The sequence below is a fragment of the Diabrotica virgifera genome, chromosome 5, assembly GCF_917563875.1.
Source record: "Diabrotica virgifera virgifera chromosome 5, PGI_DIABVI_V3a".
Classification (NCBI taxonomy): Eukaryota; Metazoa; Arthropoda; class Insecta; order Coleoptera; family Chrysomelidae; genus Diabrotica; species Diabrotica virgifera.
In genome coordinates this window covers 139,444,324-139,467,561 of record NC_065447.1, presented here as the reverse complement: position 1 = coordinate 139,467,561, position 23,238 = coordinate 139,444,324, and the positions used below count along the sequence as shown (strand labels likewise).

The 23,238-nt window shown below is 31.8% G+C and overlaps 2 protein-coding genes across 9 annotated transcripts in view; one reads left to right on the top strand and one right to left on the bottom strand.

Moving 5' to 3' along the window:
• The window catches only part of LOC114333175 (uncharacterized), a 412,711-nt gene that overhangs the window by 130,933 nt on the left and 258,540 nt on the right, over positions 1-23,238 (top strand). The window lies entirely within an intron of this gene.
• Positions 1-23,238, bottom strand: part of LOC114333172 (paxillin-B) — a 289,103-nt gene that overhangs the window by 21,237 nt on the left and 244,628 nt on the right. For 6 of the 7 annotated variants that reach the window (XM_050650380.1, XM_028283017.2, XM_028283016.2 and 3 more), the window contains 2 exons: positions 9,862-9,921; positions 495-668 (listed from right to left, as the gene is read on the bottom strand). In XM_050650380.1, the coding sequence (XP_050506337.1) occupies positions 495-668; positions 9,862-9,921 (234 nt within the window). Of the gene's footprint in view, positions 1-494; positions 669-9,861; positions 9,922-18,433; positions 18,475-23,238 lie in introns of those variants that run through there. The other variant, XM_050650381.1, reaches the window with a different exon arrangement.

Below are 23,238 nucleotides of genomic sequence, written 5' to 3'. Positions count from 1 at the left end.
TTATCTGATCGGTTGTCCATTCATTTTTTTTTAATAATAATTCAACCAAATATATATTAAATTTTTTAAATTGCAATTTGATTTCACTACATATTCTTAATGATCCGAATATCTTTGTAATTATTTCTAATATTTTCTTATTGTCATTAATTTCATTTATTGAACTTTATCACAAGTCTTTTGCACGTAAAAATGTATTTTTTATTTAATTGCGAAAAGTTTGTAACACGACACATTTATGTAGTTCTTCCAATTTGTTCGTGATTAAGTTGTGAAGTTTTAAGTAAAATTTAATAAAAAATTTTGGTCTTGGTAAAAGGTATATTATTTTAAAAAGGCCCTATAGGAAATTCTTCCTTGTGGATTTTTGTGAAGTTTTCTTAGAAAAATAAATTAATTTGCATATAAAATCTTCATATAATCTAGGTAACTATTATTATTGTTAATAATAATTTTTATTTATGTATTACTAATAAAAAATCGACTAAACTCACGTCCAAAATTGGTTGGTCACAGGCATGGCAAATAGACGCAAAAAGCTTAGTATGGCAAGGCGTACAGTAAGGAAAATCATCTTTAGTGTGGAATGAATTCTCAGTTATCGGATTTTTGCATTCATTGCAGCAGAAATGGTCAGGATGCCATGTCTTACCTAAAGCTGTTAGCACCTGCAAGAAAGTGTTAGTAGTTGCAAAAACACGCCAAAATTTAAAAGGTTAGCTTAAAGGCCATTCTGTAAAAATTTATATCCATTAATATGATTAAAAAAAATAAAACTCTCAATAAAAGGTGATAAAATGTTAAAGAGTCTCTATTTGATACGTACCTAATTAATGTTTTTACATAACTGCATTAATAAAATATGTTTACCAATAATTAATAGAAGCAATTCTTTTGTATGGCGTGGAGACATGGACTCTTAATAAACAATGTCATTTGAAAGTGGACATATCAAAGAATGCTGAGAGTCTCCTGGACAGACAGAATAACCGATCAAGAAGTACTAAAAAGAATAGAGAACAGTAGAGAGAAACTGGATTCCATAAAAATAAGAAAACTATAATAAATATCTGGGTCATACACGTTATATCTTTTTTTCGTGAGAACGAGTTTCTTAGGTTTTTAGACTCATTTAAATTTTAAAATCGTTCTAAAAGTTCAAATTTCCCGCCAAAAAATTTAAAAAAATGTTTCAGACAGTACTTTTTGAAAGCTACAACTTTTGTATTTAAAGTTTTTCGCTAGCTCTCAATGCGGCTGAGTTAAAAAATAAAAACCTAAAAAGCCTAATTAGGCTCTAGGCGGATCACGTGACCAACTAGGGGGCTATAAAGTTCAGAAAGTGAGTTCCTCTATATGTGCTATAAAGTAGCCTATATGGAATTCGAATCGATTTATGGGCATTTTTTATCATCTTACCCGACTAGTCCCTTTAGAATTAGAAAAAGTTCACCTGAAGCACTGACAATATCAAAAAATAGTTACACAATGATAATTAAAATAGGAAATTCTACCGCTAAATTCTGGAGATTACTTTAATGAAACCTCTAGATAGGTATTCATTTGAAAAGTCCAATTAGAAAGTACATATCTTTAATTGTTAAAAAAAAAAAACAATAATAATCAAGACAGGCTCATCCCAGTGTTACTATTGGAGCAGTCTTATCACAATATGGACGTCGTCTTTCATATGCTTCACGCACCCTAAACCCACAGAAATCAAGTATTCCACCATTGAAAAGGAATTATTGGCGATTATAAGAAGTTGTAAATATTTCAGACACTATCTATTTAAACGAGAATATACAATTTTTATAGACCATATACCACTGAAAAAATTATGAAATTAAAAAAAGTCAGGCTAATTGACTCTGCCGAAGCCATTGATCAGAAGGGCAGTCAATGAGAGCAAGAACAGGTTATTACCTCCGAATTCTATCCTACTGCATGGATTTTAATGAAATTTTAGGAATAGCCTGAAAATATCTCCTTATTCAAAGTCTACCCTATGACGACGTGTGCCTTTGTCTTGGGGGCGGTTCCCACCTCTTCTCGGGGGTGGAAAATTTTTTGGTTAAACAACTACGGAAGTTGCTAGAGAACCTAATTCTAAGCAAAAACTGTTCTATAACTTTTTTTCGAAAACTCAATACTTTTTGAGTTATTCGTGGTTAAAAATTGGCCATTTTCATTGAAATATAATACCTTTTCAAACGGTTTTTTGCGAATACTTAAAAACAATGCATCTAACTAAAAAAATTATATAAAACATTTTTGTAGCCCATGAAAAATCAAAGAGATTTGTTCCTTCTTCAATCTTCTAGTTATAACACAAAAAGAGATATGGTAGGTAAAAAGAGTTTGTTTTTTTCGTGCATGCTCAAATCAGTGTATTCGAATTGAAATAACAGAGCATGCTCAAATCAGTGCATACTCAAATCAGTGTATTCAACTTGAAATAACAGAGAAACGGTCGAGTTTAGGTGTATAATGCTTTATTGTGCTTGAAAAGTCCTTTCAAATATGTAATATTAAATGTCGATTACATTCAAACTAAGCGAGATATGCTGCAAAAAATTGATGACTAACGAATTTTAAGAAAAAAATTGAGAAGTATATTTAACCCCTCATCCACAAGAATTTAAATGCATCGTTTTCCTTCTACGATCTATTTTACTACAGTGTTATTTTTATGTTCAAAAAGTTGAGCGGGTTTAAAATGAATGGTTTTTGAATAAAATAAGATCAAATTATAGAGCGCATATTTAAATTTTCTTAAAAATCTTCCTTTTTCTCCATGTAACTTGAAAATGATCAGAGATACTGTTATAAAAGTTCAAATCAAAATGTTCATCTAGAAGAAACCTGCAATTTTGTATAGTACTTTTTTTTTGACATCTCTTATCATTTTCGAGTTACATGGAGAAATAGGAAGATTTTTAAGAAAATTTAAAAATGCGCTCAATAATTTGATCTTATTTTATTCAAAAACCATTAAACCCGCCCAACTTTTTTTACATAAAAAGAACACTATAGTAAAATGTATTGTAAAAGGAAAACGATGCATTTAAATTCTTGTGGATGAGGGGTTAAATACACTTCTCATTTTTTTCTTAAAGTACGTTAGTCGTGAAATTTTTTACAGTTTATCTCGCATAGTTTAAATGTAATCGACATTTAATATTGCTTAATTTATAGGTCTTTTCAAGCACAACAAAAGTTATTGAAGGCATTATACACCTAAAATCGACCGTTTCTCTGTTATTTCAAGTTAAATAGACTGATTTGAGCATGTACCAAGAAAACAAGTTTTTTTCACTTACCATATCTCTTTTTGTGTTATAACTAGAAGATTCGCAAAGGAAAAATCTCTTTCTTATTTTATAAGCTACAAAAATGTTTTGTACAGTTTTTTAGGCAGATGCATAGTTTTTAAGGTATTCGCAAAAACCCGTTTGAAAAGGTGTTGTTTCAATAAAAATGGCCAATTTTCAACCAGGAATAACTCAAAAAGTATTGAGTTTTCGAAAAAAAAATTATGGAACAGTTTTTGTTTAGTATTAGGTTCTCTAGCAACTTCCGTAGTTATTTAAGCAAAGAATGTTCCACCCCCGAGAAGGGGTGGGAACCGCCCCCAAGACAAAAGCACACATCGGCATAGGGTAGACTTTGTTTCTTGGGCTATTCCCTACTTACTGTGAAAATATCGCGTAAATCGATATAGTAGGATGGAATTCGGAGCCACATACCCTCATTGACTGCCCTACAGGGAAAAAGTGCTTTTTTTCACGTGAAAGAACCAAACTCACGACTAGTATGAGGTCGGTTGTGACTCGTAGTAGGACTCGTAGAATACGATTATAAGATTAAATATCACAAATGAACCCTAACGAAGTAGATGGTTGTCTTTCACGAATCCTTATGTGTAAATGTTAGATGATCTAGATTTCTAGATGATATAATTCAAGAAGAAGTGGAAAACCTGAAATATTAATGAAATATCCCAAACCAAGAAGTTATCTATCAAGTATTTAATTCAAAGAACATACTTTTACATTAGTTGCAAAATGGAAAAAAATTTCCAAACAGTGAGAAGATAAATATTATATCAGATATTCTAATATACCAATAATAGACCGAGCAATAAATTTGTACAACAATGAAGTCTACTAACTAGAGGGAAAATGAACGAAACAAAAATTAAAAAAGAAAAAATATTTGAAAATTCATAACTTTTTTTTCTTCTATCTCGATGAAATCTGCAACAAGAATTTGTAAATTTCTTCAAAAACCATATTATAGATCCAAAAAAATATATGCTTTTCAGTTCAGACCACCACTTTTACCTGAAACATTAATTTGTTGTTTTACACTACATTCGTACACTACACGAAGATTTTGAAAGATTTTCTGACTAGAACTGACGGAGAAAGAGAAAAACTTAATTATTTTCACATTTATAAAAATCGTGGTATAAATCAGTTTATGATTATAATTAAGTTCAAGATATGATTAGCCTAATTTGTCTTAATATTCAATACATTAGATCATATTTAATATTTATTATTTAATTTTAATTAATTAGACTTATTTAATTTTAAAAAACTATAACAATTTATCACCTTTTTGTCAGAGTCGTATAATATACGGGCCACCTAAAAATAAGTCATTTTTGATGTCTCGAATTTCCTAAACCTGCTGTCCGATTTAAGTGATTTTTCTAATATGTAATAATAATTTTCTAAGATGCCTTATTCTTTAACAATATCGCTGTAATAATATTGTTGCTAGACATTGGTACTGAAATTAAATCCCAACTAAAGCTAAATGTTTTCTTATAACATTCTGTTTTTTTATGCATTCGCATATGTTGGATAATAAAAAAGTTAGGTACTTTAACTAGCCATGTTCTTCATCAATACAAGATGTTTCTAAATAAGTGCGACAAACTTTAAGGGGTAATTCTGCATGAAAAAATAATGACCGTTTGCTTTATAAACATAAAGTAACGTTTACACGTATCCAGTAACTGGCGCCAGTCTCAGTGGAATGCGAGTGCTTGACTAAGACAGCGCTGGATAGGTTCGTTTACACGTATCCAGTAACTGGCGCCAATCTCACTGGCACTCTTATTAAAAATCCTAATACGGCCACTGAAACCACAGGTACGACAGCGCCAGCGACTGGAACGCTGTGTTTACACGTGTCTACAACCACTGGCAAGGGGTTAGAGGGGACGCGGACGAGTGCCACTGGCACGAAAAATAGACCAGCCTTCTATTCGAGACAGCGCTGGCAGACAGCGCTGGACTGGAACAAAAAAGCGTTTACATGATGCCAGCACTGTCGTTCCAGTGCGACTGGCGCCAGTTACTGGATACATGTAAACGCGCCTTATGTCTGCAAATGCTTCGTTTCCGAGATAAGTGATATGATTTTGTCTTACAAACGATTTATTTATTGCTCTAAAACCGATTGAGATAAGCAAATGAAATTTGGTAGATTTTAAGAAATAGTTATTGCGCATTTTTTGACATGCAATTAAAAAGTTTATATTCTTCATTGGCGCGTATATGCAGGTCATATTACCCGTATGCACGCTAATGGTAAATATAAAATTCTTAATTGTATATCAAAAAATGTGCAATAACTACCTCTTAAAACCTACTAAATTTCATTTGCATATATCAAACGGTTTTAGACCAATAAATAAATCGTTAGTTTGTAAGAAGACATTCAATAGGTATCCCGTATCTCGGGAACGAAGCATTTGAGGACATATGTTTATAAAGCAAACGGTCATTATTTTTTCATGCAGAATTACCCCTTAAAATATGTCGCACTTATTTAGAAACACCCTGTATTGATGAAGAACATTGCTAGTTGTTAAAGTACCTACCTAACTTATTAATATCCAACATAAGCGAATGAATCAAAAAACAGAATATTAAGAAAACCTGAGGCTATAGTTGGGTTTTAATTTCAGTATTTTATAAATGCTAGAATATTCCATAGGGTGTGGTGAACTTTGAGAAAAAAACACAGTTTGATTGGTACACCCGGTATACAGTGACAATTTACCTAATGTTGTACTGAAGCTATTTTATTGTGGCACTTTTCTAATCATCTATTTTAAATGGGAAATAAGCCACAATTTTACTAAAAAAATTATTTTATTAACATTTCGACGTCCAAATCGGACGCCGTTGTCAAAATACAAAATATTAATAAATCAAACAATAATGTTGTTGCTTAGTAAAAAATTCTTCTAATAATTTATTTAATCTGACTCATTTATATCGGCAATTCAGACATATATTATACATTTTAAAGAAGAAGATTTCAAAATGATATTGCCAATATTTATGAGTTAATAAAATTATTTATGAGTCGAAACGTTAATAAAATCATTTGTTTAGTAAAATTGTGGCTTATTTCCCATTTAAAATAATTTATCAGACATTTTACCTGTCTTGAATCAATATTATTACAGCGATATTGCTAAGGAATAAGGCTATAACACGTTAAAAAATCACCTAAATCGGACAACAGGTTTAGGAAATTCGAGACATTAAAATGACTCATTTTGTGGGTGGACCGTTTTCTCTGACGCGCAGTGTAAAATCAGAAAAAACTTAAAATTTTTAAAAGTTAAGCAACAATTTAATTCAGCCTTTTGTGTATATTTAAAAAATAAAGTATTTATCGTTTCTTTCTAAAATTCATTTCTAAACTGATAATGCAGGACTCTAATTGACATCAATTAAATAATTAGAATAGTTCTATTAGATATAAAAAAAGACAGAATAAAACACACGAAGGAACTGAAACTAAAAAATATAGAAACAAAAAGTTGCTAGCACAGACGTTTGATCCAAAATATCATCACCACTGATGATTGGTAACCCATTTTTTTTTTCTTTGGAGATCGCCACCATGTTTGCAGTATTTGAAACAAGGGAATTATTGATGAATATAGTCCGTTCTTTAACGGTAAAATATTGCTAAATTTTAAAGAACCGCTTGGATTGACATGAAATTTGGCATACACATAGCTAACAAGTCAAAGAAAAAAAGTGATATTGTGCCGATATGTGCTTTTGCCCTGGGGGTGGTTTTCACCCCCTCTTGGGGGTGAAAAAATATTCGTCCAAAGAAAGTCAGGAAATGGATAAACTGGCTAATTTTGAGTAACTTTTGTTCTATAGAGTTTTTTCACTAAGTCAATACTTTTCGAGTTATTTGGCAGTGAATATGTTCATTTTTTCAACAAAATAACCACGCTTTTAGACGATTTCTCGCAAATAACTCAAATAGTATGTATTTTGTCGAAAAAATATTTGTAGCAAAAATATAGCCTGTAAAAAATTTAAAAAAATGGTGTATATATCACGTATCTACACCTAGTAGAAGCAGAGTTATAGCTAATGAAAAATAGGTTCATATTCGTCAAATTCCAAATGGAATACTTTAACGTGAAATAACCAAAAATGAAGCACATTTCGGGGAAAACTCATTACAACTTATTTAAAGTGTTTAAGAAAAGCTTCATTTTTGTTTTATAAAAAAAATTTCTAGCATCAAAATTAAATAAGTTACGCTCAAAATAAAGTTAGTCCCTTTTGGTTTTGGTAAAAAAATCGAGAAAATCACCCCCTAATTAGTATCTTAAATGAACTTAATCGTTACGTCTTCACAAGTTTCTTGACTCGTGTATATATTGTTTATATGATCTGTAAGTTTCATCGGTTCAAAGTCCTTATTATTGAAAGGGCTGTAGTTAAAAGGGGTTGAACGAGTCACTGATCACGAATGTATGCAAATTTAGAAACACCAAATCTTAATCAATTTTTGTCTGACAGAAAAACAAAAAAATACATGATATTCAGAAAAGTAAATCTGACTTTTTTTGTTTTTCGAGATTTTTGGTATCTCTAACAATTTTTAAGTTATTTTGAAAAAAATCATATTTTTCAAAATTTAAATTTTTAAAAATTTTACTTTGAAACCAAATTTTTTCAGAAATAAGCACTTTGCATCGATCAAACTTACAGATCATATAAACACAACATAAGTAAAATAATTTGTGGAGCGGTAACGATTAATTTAATTTAAGTTGCTAATTAGAGGGTGGTCTTCCCGATTTTTTTTTTGCAAAAACAAAAGGGACCAACTTTATTTTGAGCGTAACTTGCTTAAATTTAATGCTAGAAACTTTTTGTAAAAGCAGAAATAAAGCTTTTTTTAAACACTTTAAAAAAGTTATAATAGGTTTTCCCCAAAAAGTGCTTAATTTTTTGGATATTTCACGTCGAAATATTCTATTTGAAATTTGGTGAATATGAATCTATTTTTCATTGGCTATAACTCTGGTTCTACGAGATCCAGAGACCTAGCGCGTACACCATTTTTTTACTTTTTATAGGCTATATTTTTGATAAGAACGGTTTTTTCGACAAAGTACTTACATTTTGAGTTATTTCCGAAAAACCGTCTAAAAATGTGGTTATTTTGTTGAAAAATGAACATATTCACTTGCAAATAACTCGAAAAGTGTTGACTTGGCGAAAAAGCTCTATAGAACAAAAGTTACTTAAAATTAGTCAGTTTACCCATTTCCGGACTTAGTTTGGACATATATTTTTTCACCCCCAAGAGGGGGTGAAAGTCACCCCCAGGGCAAAAGCACACATCGGCACAATATCACTTTTTTTCTTTGACATGTAAGCTATATGAATGCCAAATTTCATGTCAATCCAAGTGGTTCTTTAAAATTTAGAGCAAAAACCGTGAAAGAATGGACTAATATGAACTAATCCGTGGAAAGTCGTGGAAATCGTGAATTTAATAATAGGATTGCACATTGCCAGGAGGTGAACGTAAAACATTTTGAAATTTGAAGTGATTTTTTTTAATTATTATTTATTCTCTATTCTCTAAAACAAAATTAAAAATCTTCAACACAAATGTAAAAGCTGTATTGCTGTATGGCTGTGAAACGTGGAAGATATCAGCACCCATAGTACACCAATTACAAGTATTCATAATAGAATCTCGAATGAAAATTTATGGGAATAAACGAATCACGAAAATGTCATAAAGGAAATAAGGCGAAGAAAGTTGAGATAGCTGGGCCACACACTCCGTAGATGATGCCCAGATGACATTGTCAGGACAGCGCTAGAATGGAATCCTCAAGGCCGACTGAAAATAGGCAGACCAAAGCCAAGCCGCACACCAAAGAAACATGAAACGAAAAACATGAAACATGAAACGAAAAACATGTTTCATGAAAAGAAAACACTGCTAAACAAATCTCAAAGTCCGCCTACCAATGAAACGAGTGTGATTCATGCTCATGACACATTTTTATTATCGAAGCGTTTCATAAATGGCCGGACATATATTTGTTTAGCAGTGGTTTATTTCCATGAAACGTAATTTACGTTTCATGTTTCTTTGATGTGCGGCCTGCCTAAAAAGACTTGGAAAAGAACAGTACTGGACGAAGTGAAAGAAATTGGTAAATACTGGCTTGAACTCAAAGCACTAGCCAGAAATAGAGCTCGCTGGAGACACTTCATGGAAGCTCTATGTTTCTCTTAGAATCTGGGAACTATTTTTTTTAAATGATTTTGAAATGATATATACACCTTATATTTAAAAAATTTTGGACCGTTGACTACTGTTTTTAGTGTTTTTTGTTTTCTCTCTGCAAAATATTTTTCCTATATACATGACTAATTACAGGAATGCTTATTTTTTGATAAATAATTTACTTTTTAAACTAGTTTGACATAATATAGCTATAAAATTATTTTTGAAGCTTTTAAGTCACATATTAGATAAACAGTCACTTACTCCTCCTTTGACCTGCTCTTTGCACTTGTGGCAAACTTTTGGTTCGGTAGCAGCTGAACTCTAAAAAGAAAATACATTGTTAGAAATCTTATTGTTAAAATATGGAGCAAATTCTAAAAAAATATTTTGTTATCGTAAGACGTCAAGACAATATAGAACATTAAGATGGAGTTTTTTTTTGTTTTTATGGCATATACTGGGTGTGAATTAGCCAGTCACAACTTTTTTTTAATTCCTGTTCATAATATAAAGAATGGAGTAAGATTAATATCAAAGGCATTCGTTTCTGTGCGAACAGAAAGGTAGTTCAAGATCACAGTTTAATGGAACAAGTAGGTACATGTTACAACACAAACACTGGTTCGCCCTAAACTTGGACCATGTTCTAAAGATGACTTAATAGAGAAAGTCGACAGCTCAATGTACTCAAAATCGACATAGAAACTGACTAAACTTGATATTAGTATTGTAAGGATATTACCAAAATTTCCTTTTGTTCTCACCAATTATCTAGTTTTAGAAAGGAGAGACAGTCATGTCGAAGTTCTGTTAATTATTATCGCCAGTAAACAATTGGACTACATTCAGCTATAATATTCCACGTTCTATGAATTATGCCTAAAATATCACTAGTTGCTTAGTGCAACATGTATTTTGCATGTTTCATTACGTACACCAAAGCAATGTCCTACAGAATCGCGTACAGGGTGTTTGGTAACGAATGGGCCAGAGCTTAACCTTATATCTGTGGCAAAAAGTTTATCTAATGCCATCCCCTCTTTGTGAACACACACACATAGCTTAACCTTAGATTCCTGAACTTAAAATAGGTAGATTTAAACTAACTTAAACAAACTGGAACATGAAGTAAAAACCACTTCTATGTAAAAGGTATATTTACTAAAAATTTTTTTTTTTTAGAATCCCAATGGATTTAATAAAATGAGTTCATCAGAACGTTTTCAAACCTATCGGTCCATCATCAGTGAATTTGAATACTTGCAAAATAGCCCCAGAACCAAACAATGGTTGTGATTATAAATAAATCTACATTATGTTGAAATAAATTTAAAATGGCTAAACGCCGACTAAATTTAAAATTTAAAATGGCTAAAATGACTACTAAGTCACTTAGTAGTCATCGTTGACCGAAGATGGTTGATTGGGTCCTCGGGTAGAGTTTCACCATGTTCCCAGAGGTTTAATCCCTGAACATCGGCGTTTAGCCATTTTAAATTTATTTCAACATAATGTAGATTTATTTATAATCACAACCATTGTTTGGTTCTGGGGCTATTTTGCAAGTATTCAAATTCACTGATGATGGACCGATAGGTTTGAAAACGTTCTGATGAACTCATTTTATTGAATCCATTGGGATTCTAAAAAAAAATTTTTAGTAAATATACCTTTTACATAGAAGTGGTTTTTACTTCATGTTCCAGTTTGTTTAACTATAAGGTATACAGCCAATCCAGGGAACTACCCCTTTTTAGTTTAAACTAACTTACTTTAGTACGAAAGTTGATAATAACCGAAATACAGGGTATTAAAGTTAAACTTTTATTTCATTTATTCTTGGTCTATTTCCTGACAGGCGTGAGATAACAACACGAAATTTGGTAAGCAGGGATTTTTTGTGACGAGGAATCTAAATTTGCTACCAAAAATGATGTACTACATACGTCTTTCAGTGCTCATTTAATACTATCAGTTTCTTTATCCCCAACTCTACAGACTTTTCCTACCTACCTACTACCTACTTTTTGTATCAAAACTTTTTCTCTTAATATTTTTACTTAAAAAAGTTATACTACATTCATCTCACTAAACTCAACCGTTTTCGGAATGAACTCATTTCAAGTCTGCGGTGCAACATAAAATTGTTTGCATAATATCATTGTAGTTACACCCGAAAAATAAACTTGAAACCATAATATTTGTGCACGTTCTCATATTTTTTATGTCCGGTGTCGGAAAGTTAGTCGAGAACACGTCGACAACATTTGGTCGACAAACAGTTGGTCGAATGCACAATTCATCGAATGCACAATTCGTCGACGAACATTTGATCGAATGGATTTTTCGTCCACAAAGACCCAAAGGGAATAATGGTGACAAATGAATGATTATTGATTTTTGATCTTTAATCAAATTTGACTTGTCCGGAAATGGTCCGTTCGCAAGTGCGCCGACACCAAAAAGAAGAACAGTACAACATCACTAATTAAAATATCGGTTTATATTTACTGTCTACTCTCCCACCGCAGCCAATTTTTTATTAAATTTAAAAATAATTAAGATTTAGAAAATTAACAAAAACCCAAAAAAATATAAATTCAGATATGTATAATATAATATTCCAGTTAACAAAATAAAAACCAATAATCCGTCGTTTGTCACCATTAATCCCTTTAACCTAAAAATAAATAACAGTTTGTCGACGAAAAATCCATTCGAACAAATGTTCGTCGACGACTTGTACCGGGTGTCCCAATAAGAATGGCTCTCGGCCATATCTCAGGAACGGTTTATAGTAGAGCTTTGAAATAAAAAATTTTATAACAAAAGTTGCCTCAGGAAAAGCCTGGAAATTATTTTCATAATTGTGGGTCCACCGCTAGAGGGCGTAATTGAATATCAAAAATAAAAAAATCTAAATTTTACAAAATTTTCCTAATGAAGGGGGACTGGAAATTCGATTATTGTATTCTTCATCAAATTCTGCGCATATTTGATTTAACAAGTTTAACTCTACCTTTGCAAATAAGAGGTGGGGGTGAGTGGGAACCTTGTTATGAAAAAATGGCAGTAAGTCCGGTTCTGCTAAATCAAATTTTGAAAACTGGGTCTTGTTGAAGACAGATCTTTTTCTTCAATGTAAGCGTGATAATTTTGAACCATCCTAATAAGTAATAAGCCAGCTGGGAGGCGTTATTTAATTTTTTTCAGAAATCTAGTTTTCTTTGGAAAATATTAAATACAAGTATGCATTTTTAATCATACTTTATAAATTTAGATTAAATTAGCAATAGAATAGCGAAAACCGCATGTCGATACCTTTTGACTATCTCAAGATATCTCGAGAAACGTGTAAATTTTATACATAACTGTTACTATCACCGGTAAACTAAGTTAATGAAAAGTAGTGTGCTGTGGAAAAAAACAAAATAACATTTTCCAGATGTCAACGTATAAAAACATAATTAATTAAAACAACAATATAAAGAGAAACAATACTATTAAAATTAAATATAACACAGAACAAAAAGAACTACTTAGTGACGACCTAAATATTCAAATTGTTGCCCATCATATACTACTCTAGAATACATTATCCAGAGAATACTAAACGCCATTCAAAGCATATCGAGAGCAGAAATTGAGACTGCTGTTCAATCTACTCTTGAAAGAGTAAATGTTTGCAACGAAAATGATGGGCAAAAATTTGAACGTTTATGTCATCACTAAATAGTTGTTTTTATTTCTTTGTAATAGGGCTTTTCAACGCTTCTCATTTGTTTCGAGCCTCTGTCATATGCCGTATAATCCGTGTATAATATTAATATACGAGATATGAACGAGGCTCGGAACAAATGAGAAGCGTTGAAAAGACCTAATATACGTTGACAGCTGGAAAATGTTTCTTTGTTGTTTCCATAGCACACTACTTTTAATGAATTATTTCGTTTACCGGTGACAGTAACAGTTATGTTTTTAAATTTACACGTTTTGTAAGATATCTCGAGATAGAAAAAAGGTATTAACATGCGGTTTTCGCTATTCTGTTGCTAATTTTGTCTAATTTTGTAATATGGTATTAAAAATGCATGTTTGTATTTAATATTTTCCAAGGAACACTAGATTTCTGAAAAAAATTAAATAACGCCTTCTAGCTGGCATATTACTCAGTAAGTTGGTTCGAAATCATAACTTTTACATTGACGAAAAAGATCTGTCTTCAACAAGACCAAGTTTGCAAAATTTGATTAAGCAGAACCGGACTCACAGCCAGTTTTTCATAACAAGGTTCCCACTCACCCCCACCTCTTATTTCCAAAGGTAGACCTAAACTTGTCAAATCAAATATGCGTAGAATTTTATGAAGAATACGACGATCGGATTTCCAGTGGCCCTTCATTAGGAAAATTTTGTAAAATTTAGATTTTTTAATTTTTGATATTCAATTACGCCCTCTAGCGGTGGTCCCACAATTATGAAAATAATTTCCAGGCTTTTCCTGAGGCAACTTTTGTTATAAAAAATTTTATTTCAAAGCTTTACTATAAACGGTTCCTGAGATATGGCCGAGAGCCATTCTTATTGGGACACCCGGTACATTCGATGAATTGTGCAAATTGTGCATTCGACCAACTGTTTGTCGACCAAATAATGTTGTCGACTAATTTTCCGTCGACGAAGTGTTCTCGACCAACTTTCCTAGACCCATTTATGTCACTGCATCGCAAATTCCATTTTAAGGAATTTGCGATACCTACATTTTTAGAAATTATTATGGTTTTAAGTTTATTTTTCGGGTGTAATTACAATGATATTATGCAAAAAAATTGTTTTGCATCGCTGATTTAAATGCGTTTATCTCGAAAACGGTGGAGTTTAGCGAAATGAATGTAGTATAGCCTTTTAAAGTAAAACTAAAATAGAAAAAAAAGTTTTGATTCAAAAACAATGTAGAGTGAGTAATAAAAAAATTGAACGTATTAAACGAGCGCGCGAAAGACGTATGTGGCGCCCTCTGCGTAATACATCATTTTTGGTGGCGAATTTAGATTTCTCGTCCCAAAAAGACCGCTTACCAAATTTCATGTTATTATTCCATGTCTATCAAGGTAAGTTAGCTTAAATTGACCTATTTTAAGCTCAGGAATCTAAGGTTAAGCTATGGCCCATTCGTTATCAAACACCCTGTATAATAACATACATTGCGGAAAAATATGCACTGAGTCTCGCATCTGGTTTTCAGTGGACAAACCTTATCTTCGTTGCATCAATGAACGACGTTCCAGGAATCCTAGGTAGTTAAGGCAAGTTTAAGGTGCGCTCAAGGGATACAAATTAGCAACTGCTGATATTTATACGATGTTGAGTTGTTGAGTGTTTCATGTTGCGTTTGGATATTGCTTTGGTGTACGAGTCCGCTTACGATCAAGTGTCGCCATTCTATCATCTACTGCCTTATTGATAATTTGTTGAAATAGAATTAAATTTTTAATATTTTGCGTCTAGTCACACGTTAGGGAGCGTTCAAGTATTACGTAACGCAGTTTGGGGGGAGTGAGGGTTTTGTAAAATGTTACGGCGCGTTACATGGGGGGAGGGGGTTCGAACAGCGCGTTACGTAACATTCTTTTTTAATTTAAATAAAAAAAAAACTACATAATTTCTTTTATGTTTTACATAGACCCCTGAATTGTATTTTGATTTGTCTACTGATTTTTCAGTAGACCTACTAATTTATCAGTAGACCTACTAATTTTTCAGTAGACCTACTAATTTTTCAGTAGACCTACTGATTTGAACTACGATCTACTGAAAACTGTATAAAACCTACTGATTTGAACTCCAATCTACTTATCTACTGAAAACTGTATAAAATCAACCGAAAACTCTGAAAAAAATTCATTGCTCAAATATAAACCATTTCTCATTCATATTATACAACCCAAAGCCCAACATCCAACAGCGCATAATCTTCTTTCGTTTCACTTCACCTAAATTGTATTTGATGGTAAAGTTAGCGACATAGGATTTTCAGGGTAAAATCATGTAAAAATGATGTTAAGTGCCTAACCTAAGATAACAAGAGATTCTTTCGTTGAGAATTGTTTTGTTTTCAAAAGACCATGTGTCATGTTATATTTCCAATATCCGGAACTGTTCCCTCGGAGTTATTTATGGGTTTATCTGATGAATAGATAGGTAGGTACTTTATATTTTGGTAAAAATGAAATGGGTAATTTAAGTCCATAACATGCAGTATCGTTTTCATCAGTAAGTAGGTATTCATTAATGTTTTAAATACGCAAATTTTCAAATTATTTAAAAATGTTTTTAAATAAAAAGCTAAATACAAAACCAACTATATTGATACTTAGTTTAGAAAAGTGATAGATACTTTAAAAAGTAATACCCTTATTTAAAGTGTGATTCCTGAATTATTAATTTCAAAGTTTTATGTGATTAAAATCTTGACGAAAATTATACATAATTTCAAAATTTCACCTTGCATTATTCATAATAGACCCTACATAATAAACATTTTTGAGATGAGGTTGTTAAGCAGCTCTTAAAAACAAAAATATACAGGGTGTTTAATTAAACTTAAAGATAATGGACTACGCTAGGCTTGAATGAATCACCCTGTACATTTAAATTTATGTTTAAAAAGCACACATTTTTATATATGAAAATCTACAAGTCCCAGCGTTTTTTAATAGTTATTTATGATATACGTGTTAAAAGTACACGTTTAAGGCACGCATGTGAAAATTTGCAGAATGAGCGATAGCGAGTTCTGCAATTCACATGAGTGCCTTAAAAATGTACTTTTTAACACGCATATCATACAATATTTTTTCTACAAACGTAATTACAGGACAATATCTACAAAAACTTTTATTTGAACTTGACTGACATTCCATTTTTATATTTTTTTGACATTACATCAAAATTGAATATACGGTCAATACGAACGGCAGTGCCTTAAATTTTTTTTAAAGCACTAGTGCCTTAAAGTAGCATTTTTAACGCTCGTATGGAGTGCTAAAAATTGCATTTTTAACAAGGTTGTAGAAAAAATTATTTAAAACAAGGACAGAAATAATTTTATTCCATAAGTACCTTCTTATATATATACAAAGTGTTTCAGAAAAAGGTAACACGATCTCTACGATAGGTGAAAAATTAAAAAATAATCGGGGTTTGCTTACTAAATAATTTATGTAACGGCATGCGTTTTCACGATACAGGGCGTTGAAGAACAAAAAGTTTTACACATTTTTTTCACTATTTTTCCGAAACTACTGGTAACATCGTATATTATTCGTTATACAAAAATTTTTACTAAGCAAAATAAAATGTTGAAATAATAAATATGATATTTTATTTTAAGCTTTTATTAAAATAGATAAAACAGAAGAATGCATGAGAAGAACAATAAAGAATGAAACCAAAAATGTATGTAAGGATGGGGCCAAGTAGGGAAAATGTAAATATAAATGTAAAATTAATAATAAAAGATTATTATTGTAAGTTTTGAACATATCTAGTGTCATGGGACATGAAATTACGAGTGGCAGGGATAACCAGACACATGAACTGAATAGAAGAATCGTTCTTGGGTGGGCAGCATTTGGAAAACTGAGAGAAACTTTTAAAAGTGAGTTGCCCACATGCCTAAAGAGAAAGGTATTTGATCAGTGCGTCCTCCCAGTCTTGACGTACGGATCAGAAACACTTACCTTAACTAAAGCCTCGGCTACCAAACTAAGAGTAACGCAGAGAAGAATGGAGCGCTCAATGTTAGGAATAACTCTGCAAGACAAAATCAAAAACGAAGAAATCAGGAGAAGAACAAAGGTGACTGACGTCATCGAAAGGCTAGCCAGGTTGAAGTGGAGATGGGCAGGACACATTGCCAGAATGACAGATGGGCGATGGACAAAAAGGTTATTGGAATGGAGGTCAAGCGAAGACAAGAGAAACGTCGGTCGACCGCCTACAAGATGGACTGACGACTTAAGAAAGCTAAATAAAAACTGGATGAGAGCGGCGCAGGATAGACGTGGTTGGAAACGAGGGGAGGAGGCCTATGTTCAGCAGTGGACATTTAAGGCTGAATGATGATTGTAAGTTTTTATTATTACCCCAAATGCCATTAAAATAATAACAAAGTTCTTTTACCGAGTTTCCGGTACTTTTCGCAGCCTCGTTTTCCATTTAGGATCGAATGGCTACTTGGGTGTTAGGTAACGTTTAGGTAGGGGGAGAGGGGGTACAGAAAAACGTTACGGTGCGTTACATCGGGGGGTGGGGGTCAAAAATCCTCAAAAATTGCGTTACGTAATACTTGAACGCTCCCTTAAACCTACGAACAGCGGGAAATGTTTCTCATTTTGAAGAATATGCATCAATTTCGAAATGTCCCTAAATGTATGGTTACTGTGATTAATATATAAGTAGTTTACGAGTAAATGTCCAATTAAATATCATTTAACATAATCTTTAACGGAAAATATTCTTAGTCAGCCATATTTTAAACGTATAAAAATTGTTAATCCTTTGTAATAAAGTTACTTAGGTATTGTTCAAAACAATTTGTATATGTTTGATAAAGGTAATATTTATTGTTATCCTAATAATAATATGTTGTTTAATACTTATATTGGAAGAACCATTTCGTTTCTAATGCCCGACACTGAACGGTTTTAAAAAATGAAATTGAATTTGACGTAGTTGGTAGTTCCTGGTATTAAAGGTTTTAATTATATATCTATAGAAACAATGTTTGTTTAGTAATAGTATAATGCTAAAAAAATAATAAAAAACATACCATTCTAGCAAATTAAACGGTGCACTAGTTATTGCGAAAAAATTTTGAATGACAATTCTCTGACGTTTTTCAGATGCGTAAAACTCAGACCAAGTCACTAGACAAGAACCAAGGAAACTGAGCCCATTTACTCTATTACCATAATGATATATTGATCAGGGTAGGTTCAAGGGGGCGTGGTTCTTACAGTAGAAAATCGAAGACACGCACTATTGTGTAGGAGTGTAAGAGGAAAAATTTTACCGATCACAATAAAATATATGTAAAAACATAATATTAATAATTACTAACATGAATACTTTTCATCCACAAAAGAAATTTAGTGAATTGTTTTCACCATCATTTTTGTACAAACTTTTTGCTCGCTGTACAAAGATATTCTTAGGGCTTTAACAACTAAACTCAGGGTAGTCACAGGTACTTTCATTCGGTATTACTCACTCAAATATTATATTTACAAAATATCTTTAGAACCTGATAAAAAACGTAGCTCTATAACTGGACAATATGCTTTCTTAACAGTCTAAATATCATAAAACATAATAATAAAGAAACATAAAACTAAAACATAGAAGTAGAGTCAGGCAGGGTAGAGAAAGATTTACGAGGCCAACGGGCCCCTTTGAATTCTACAATCATTTTGTAATAATTAATTTTTTGTTTCTCAAATGTAAGTTTTAGTACTGGGTTTTTCTTTAATTGGTTTTTTTGTATTGTGTCATGCGTTTTATTGGTTTTTTTGTTTTCGTTATACTTCACATATTTTATCTTTTCTTATTTTTAATTAATGTTGTTTGCAAGGTGGACAACATTATTAACTGGGTGAAAAGCAGAAGAGTAGAATGGAACGACCACATAAGCCGAATGACAACAAATAGAGTAGTAGGACGGCGAGAGACGGTTCCCCAATAGGAAGATGATCAGTGGGAAGACCACGAAAACGATGGAATGAACTTACTGGAGGCACATTGAAAAACAGACAGAGTAATGTCTATATAAAAAGAAGAAGAAGAAGAATTAATGTTTTTTGCACTTTATCTCATCCATACCTCTGCTAGATTTTATCAAGGCTCGACATGTCTTTATGAAATTATGTCATTGTCTATACTTCTGTCTGTCTGACTATATATGCGATACCTCTTGAAGGAATCATTCTAGAGTTTTTAAAATTTTTATTTCAGTTTATCTTGGTACAAAGAAGTACCTACCCTATCTTGATCAATGAGTAAAATGTCACCAAGTTACAGATAAGTCCGAATAGAATGCACGTAGAAACTTGATACCTAATATAGTTAATTTAATATATTATACATAAATACATGTTGTATATATATACTTTGGAGTAAAAAGACACAAAATTTCAAAAGTATACGTTCTGAATCCACAGATGTGTCAATTGCTAGAATTCGCTTCGATATTTAGTTGTATCCGTTTAGGCTTCTTTGGTTCCCCTTTTCTTTTAATTCCTTGTTCTTCTTCTTCTTCTTCTTCTTCTTCTTCTTTATAAGCAATTCTGCTTGTTTATTGGCGAGTTGATAGCTCTATGAAAGGTTGTCACTCCATCTTTTGCGCGGTCGGCCGATACTTCTACCGATTGGTGATTTATCTCTTGCTATTTTGACCATATGTGTCTCCCCCATTCTGCTTATGTGGTTATTCCATTCTTATTTTTTCTATTTAGTGTCCATTCGTTTATACACTGTACGTTACATTGCCTTCTAATGCTTTCACCCCTTTTTCGATCTCTCAGTTTCTTTCCTGTAATTCTTATCAGTACTCTCATATCTGCCGATTCCAATAGTCTTTGTGTTGTGGCTATATCGGATCTAATTTCAAATGCATATGTCATTATTGGTCTAATACTGGCTTTAACAATTCTTGACTTCATCTCAGTGTTAATATGTCGGTTTCTCCATATTGTGTAATTAAGGCATCCTTCTTCTTTGGGTGCCGTCTTCTTGGCGAAGGTTGACGATGACTTCTGCAAAATCTTCTCTATTTTGGGCTTTTCTTATTAAACTTTGAAAGTCTAATCCTGTCCATTCTTTGATGTTGCGCAGCCAGATCATCTGTCGTCTACCCGGACCGCGTCTTCCTTCTATTTTCCCTTCCATAATAAGTTGAAGGAAGTTATACCTGTCGTGTCTAAATATGTGTCCAAGATAAGATGTTTTACATATCTTGACAATTTCTGTGAGTTCACGTTCTCTACTCATACGCCTTAAAACGTCTTCATTTTTAACGCGGTCGGTCCATGGAATTTTCAGCATACGACGACATCCTGCCAGTCTATTTTCTTTTTGTACTTGATTTCTCTCTTCTTTGTTCAGGTCTCTGTAGCTGGACAATGTAATTCCAAATTATTTTATTTCCATTAGTTGTTCAATACTGATGCCATCAATTTATATTTTACATCTGATTGGTTCTTTACTGATTACTACTGTTTTAGTTTTCTGAGATGAAATTGCCATATTAAATTCTTTTATTCTTGTGTTAAATCTGTGGACTAATATTTGCAAACTATCTTCATCTTGGGCTATCAATATTGCGTCGTCTGCGTAACATAGTATTTTTACTTCTTTGTTTCCCATTCTGTATCTTCTTCCTTTGTTGACGCTTTTGAATATTACATGCATGATTAAATTAAGAGCATAGGGCTCAATGAGTTTACCTGTCTTATTCCGCTGCATATTCCGCTGTTCTGACCTCCATTTTGTTATTTTGGTAGATGTTTTCAATAGTTTTTATGATATCTAGGGGAACTTCTCTGTTATGCTGAAGATGGATTACATCTTTGAGTCTTACTGTGTTCAATACTTCTAGTCAATCAGAGATAGGAAATCTCTAGTGATTTGTCAGTAATTGGCTTTATGACGAATATTGCATATGTACACTATTTTCCAGTAAAATCCAAAGTTTATACCAAAACTTAATACCAAAAATCCCTGTTGTTCATCTGCTAAATTTATCGTCTGATTCATTAGTTCTTGTAGAATTTTAGATGTAAGTTTTAAGGTAGTATTTAACAAGTTAATACCCCTATAGTTTTCTGGTTGCTTTTTATCTCCTTTTTTGAATAGTAGAATTAATTCGCTCGTTCTCCATTCTTCCGGTGTTTTATTGTGTTTTATAATTTTGTTAATTAATGTTGTTAATTGTTCTGTAATTGCTCCTCAATTCTTTTAATGCAATAGTGGCAATTAAAAATCTATATAACTAAAAATTCTATGTCATTTTTTTCCTATCAATAATTTTAAACAATTTTATTTAATTAAATTCTTACATCTTGGTTAGCTGCATATCTTTTGTAAGGTAACACCTTGTGCATTTATATTTCTCTATGGATGTTTATTCTTATAATCCTCATTTGTAGATAAACTGATGATGTTTACTTATAAAAAAAAATATATGTATATTTAAAAATTCTATAGAATTATAAAAAAACATACAAAATGCAAATGTTCGGATTTGTTTGACCAGGAGGGAATATAAAAACAATAATATAAAAACTAAAATCACCAATTTACGAAAACTAACTGACTAAACTGATCATATTAAGTTGGAAAGTTTTTCACACACAAATTTATAAGAAATAAACATTTCTAAGATCTTAAAATTATTGCTATTAACAACTTAATAATGCTTCACAAAAAGTCAACTGGTAGTCCGTTCTTTAACGGTAAAATATTGCAAAACCTCTAAATATTAAAGAACCGCTTGGATTGACATGAAATTTGGCATACACATAGCTAACAAGTCAAAGAAAAAAAGTGATATTGTGCCGATATGTGCTTTTGCTCTGGGGGTGATTTTCACCCCCTCTTGGGGGTGAAAAAATATTCGTCCAAAGTAAGTCAGGAAATGGATAAACAGGCTAATTTTAAGTAACTTTTGTTCTATAGAGTTTTTTCACTAAGTCAATACTTTTCGAGTTATTTGGCAGTGAATATGTTCATTTTTTCAACAAAATAACCACGCTTTTAGACGGTTTTTCTCAAATAACTCAAACAGTAAGTATTTTGTCGAAAAAACATTCTTAGCAAAAATATATCCTGTAAAAATTTTTAAAAAAATGGTGTATATATCACGTCTCTATACCTAGTAGAAGCAGAGTTATAGCTAATGAAAAATAGGTTCATATTCCTCAAATTCCAAATGGAATATTTTACGTGAAATAACCAAAAATGAAGTACATTTCGGGGAAAACTCATTACAACTTATTTAAAGTGTTTAAAAAAAGCTTCATTTTTGTTTTATAAAAAAATTTCTAGCATCAAAAGTAAACAAGTTACGCTCAAAATAAAGTTAGTCCCTTTTTGTTTTGGTAAAAAATCGAGAAAATCACCCCCTAATTAGTATCTTAAATGAACTTAATCGTTACGACTTCACAAGTTTCTTGACTCGTGTATGTATTGTTTATATGATCTGTAAGTTTCATCGGTTCAAAGTCCTTATTATTGAAAAGGCTGTAGTTAAAAGGGGTTGAACGAGTCACTGATCACTAATGTATGCAAATTTAGAAACACCAAATCTTAATCAATTTTTGTCTAACAGAAAAACAAAAAATACATGATATTCAGAAAAGCAATGCAGACTTTTGTTGTTTTTCCAGATTTTTGGTATCTCTAACAATTTTAAGTTATTTTGAAAAAAGCATATTTTTCAAGATTAAAATTTTTCAAAATTTTATTTTTGAAACTAAATTTTTTCAAAAATAACCACTTTGAATCAATGAAACTTACAGATCATATAAACACAGCATAAGTAAAATAATTTGTGGAGCGGTAACGATTAATTTCATTTAA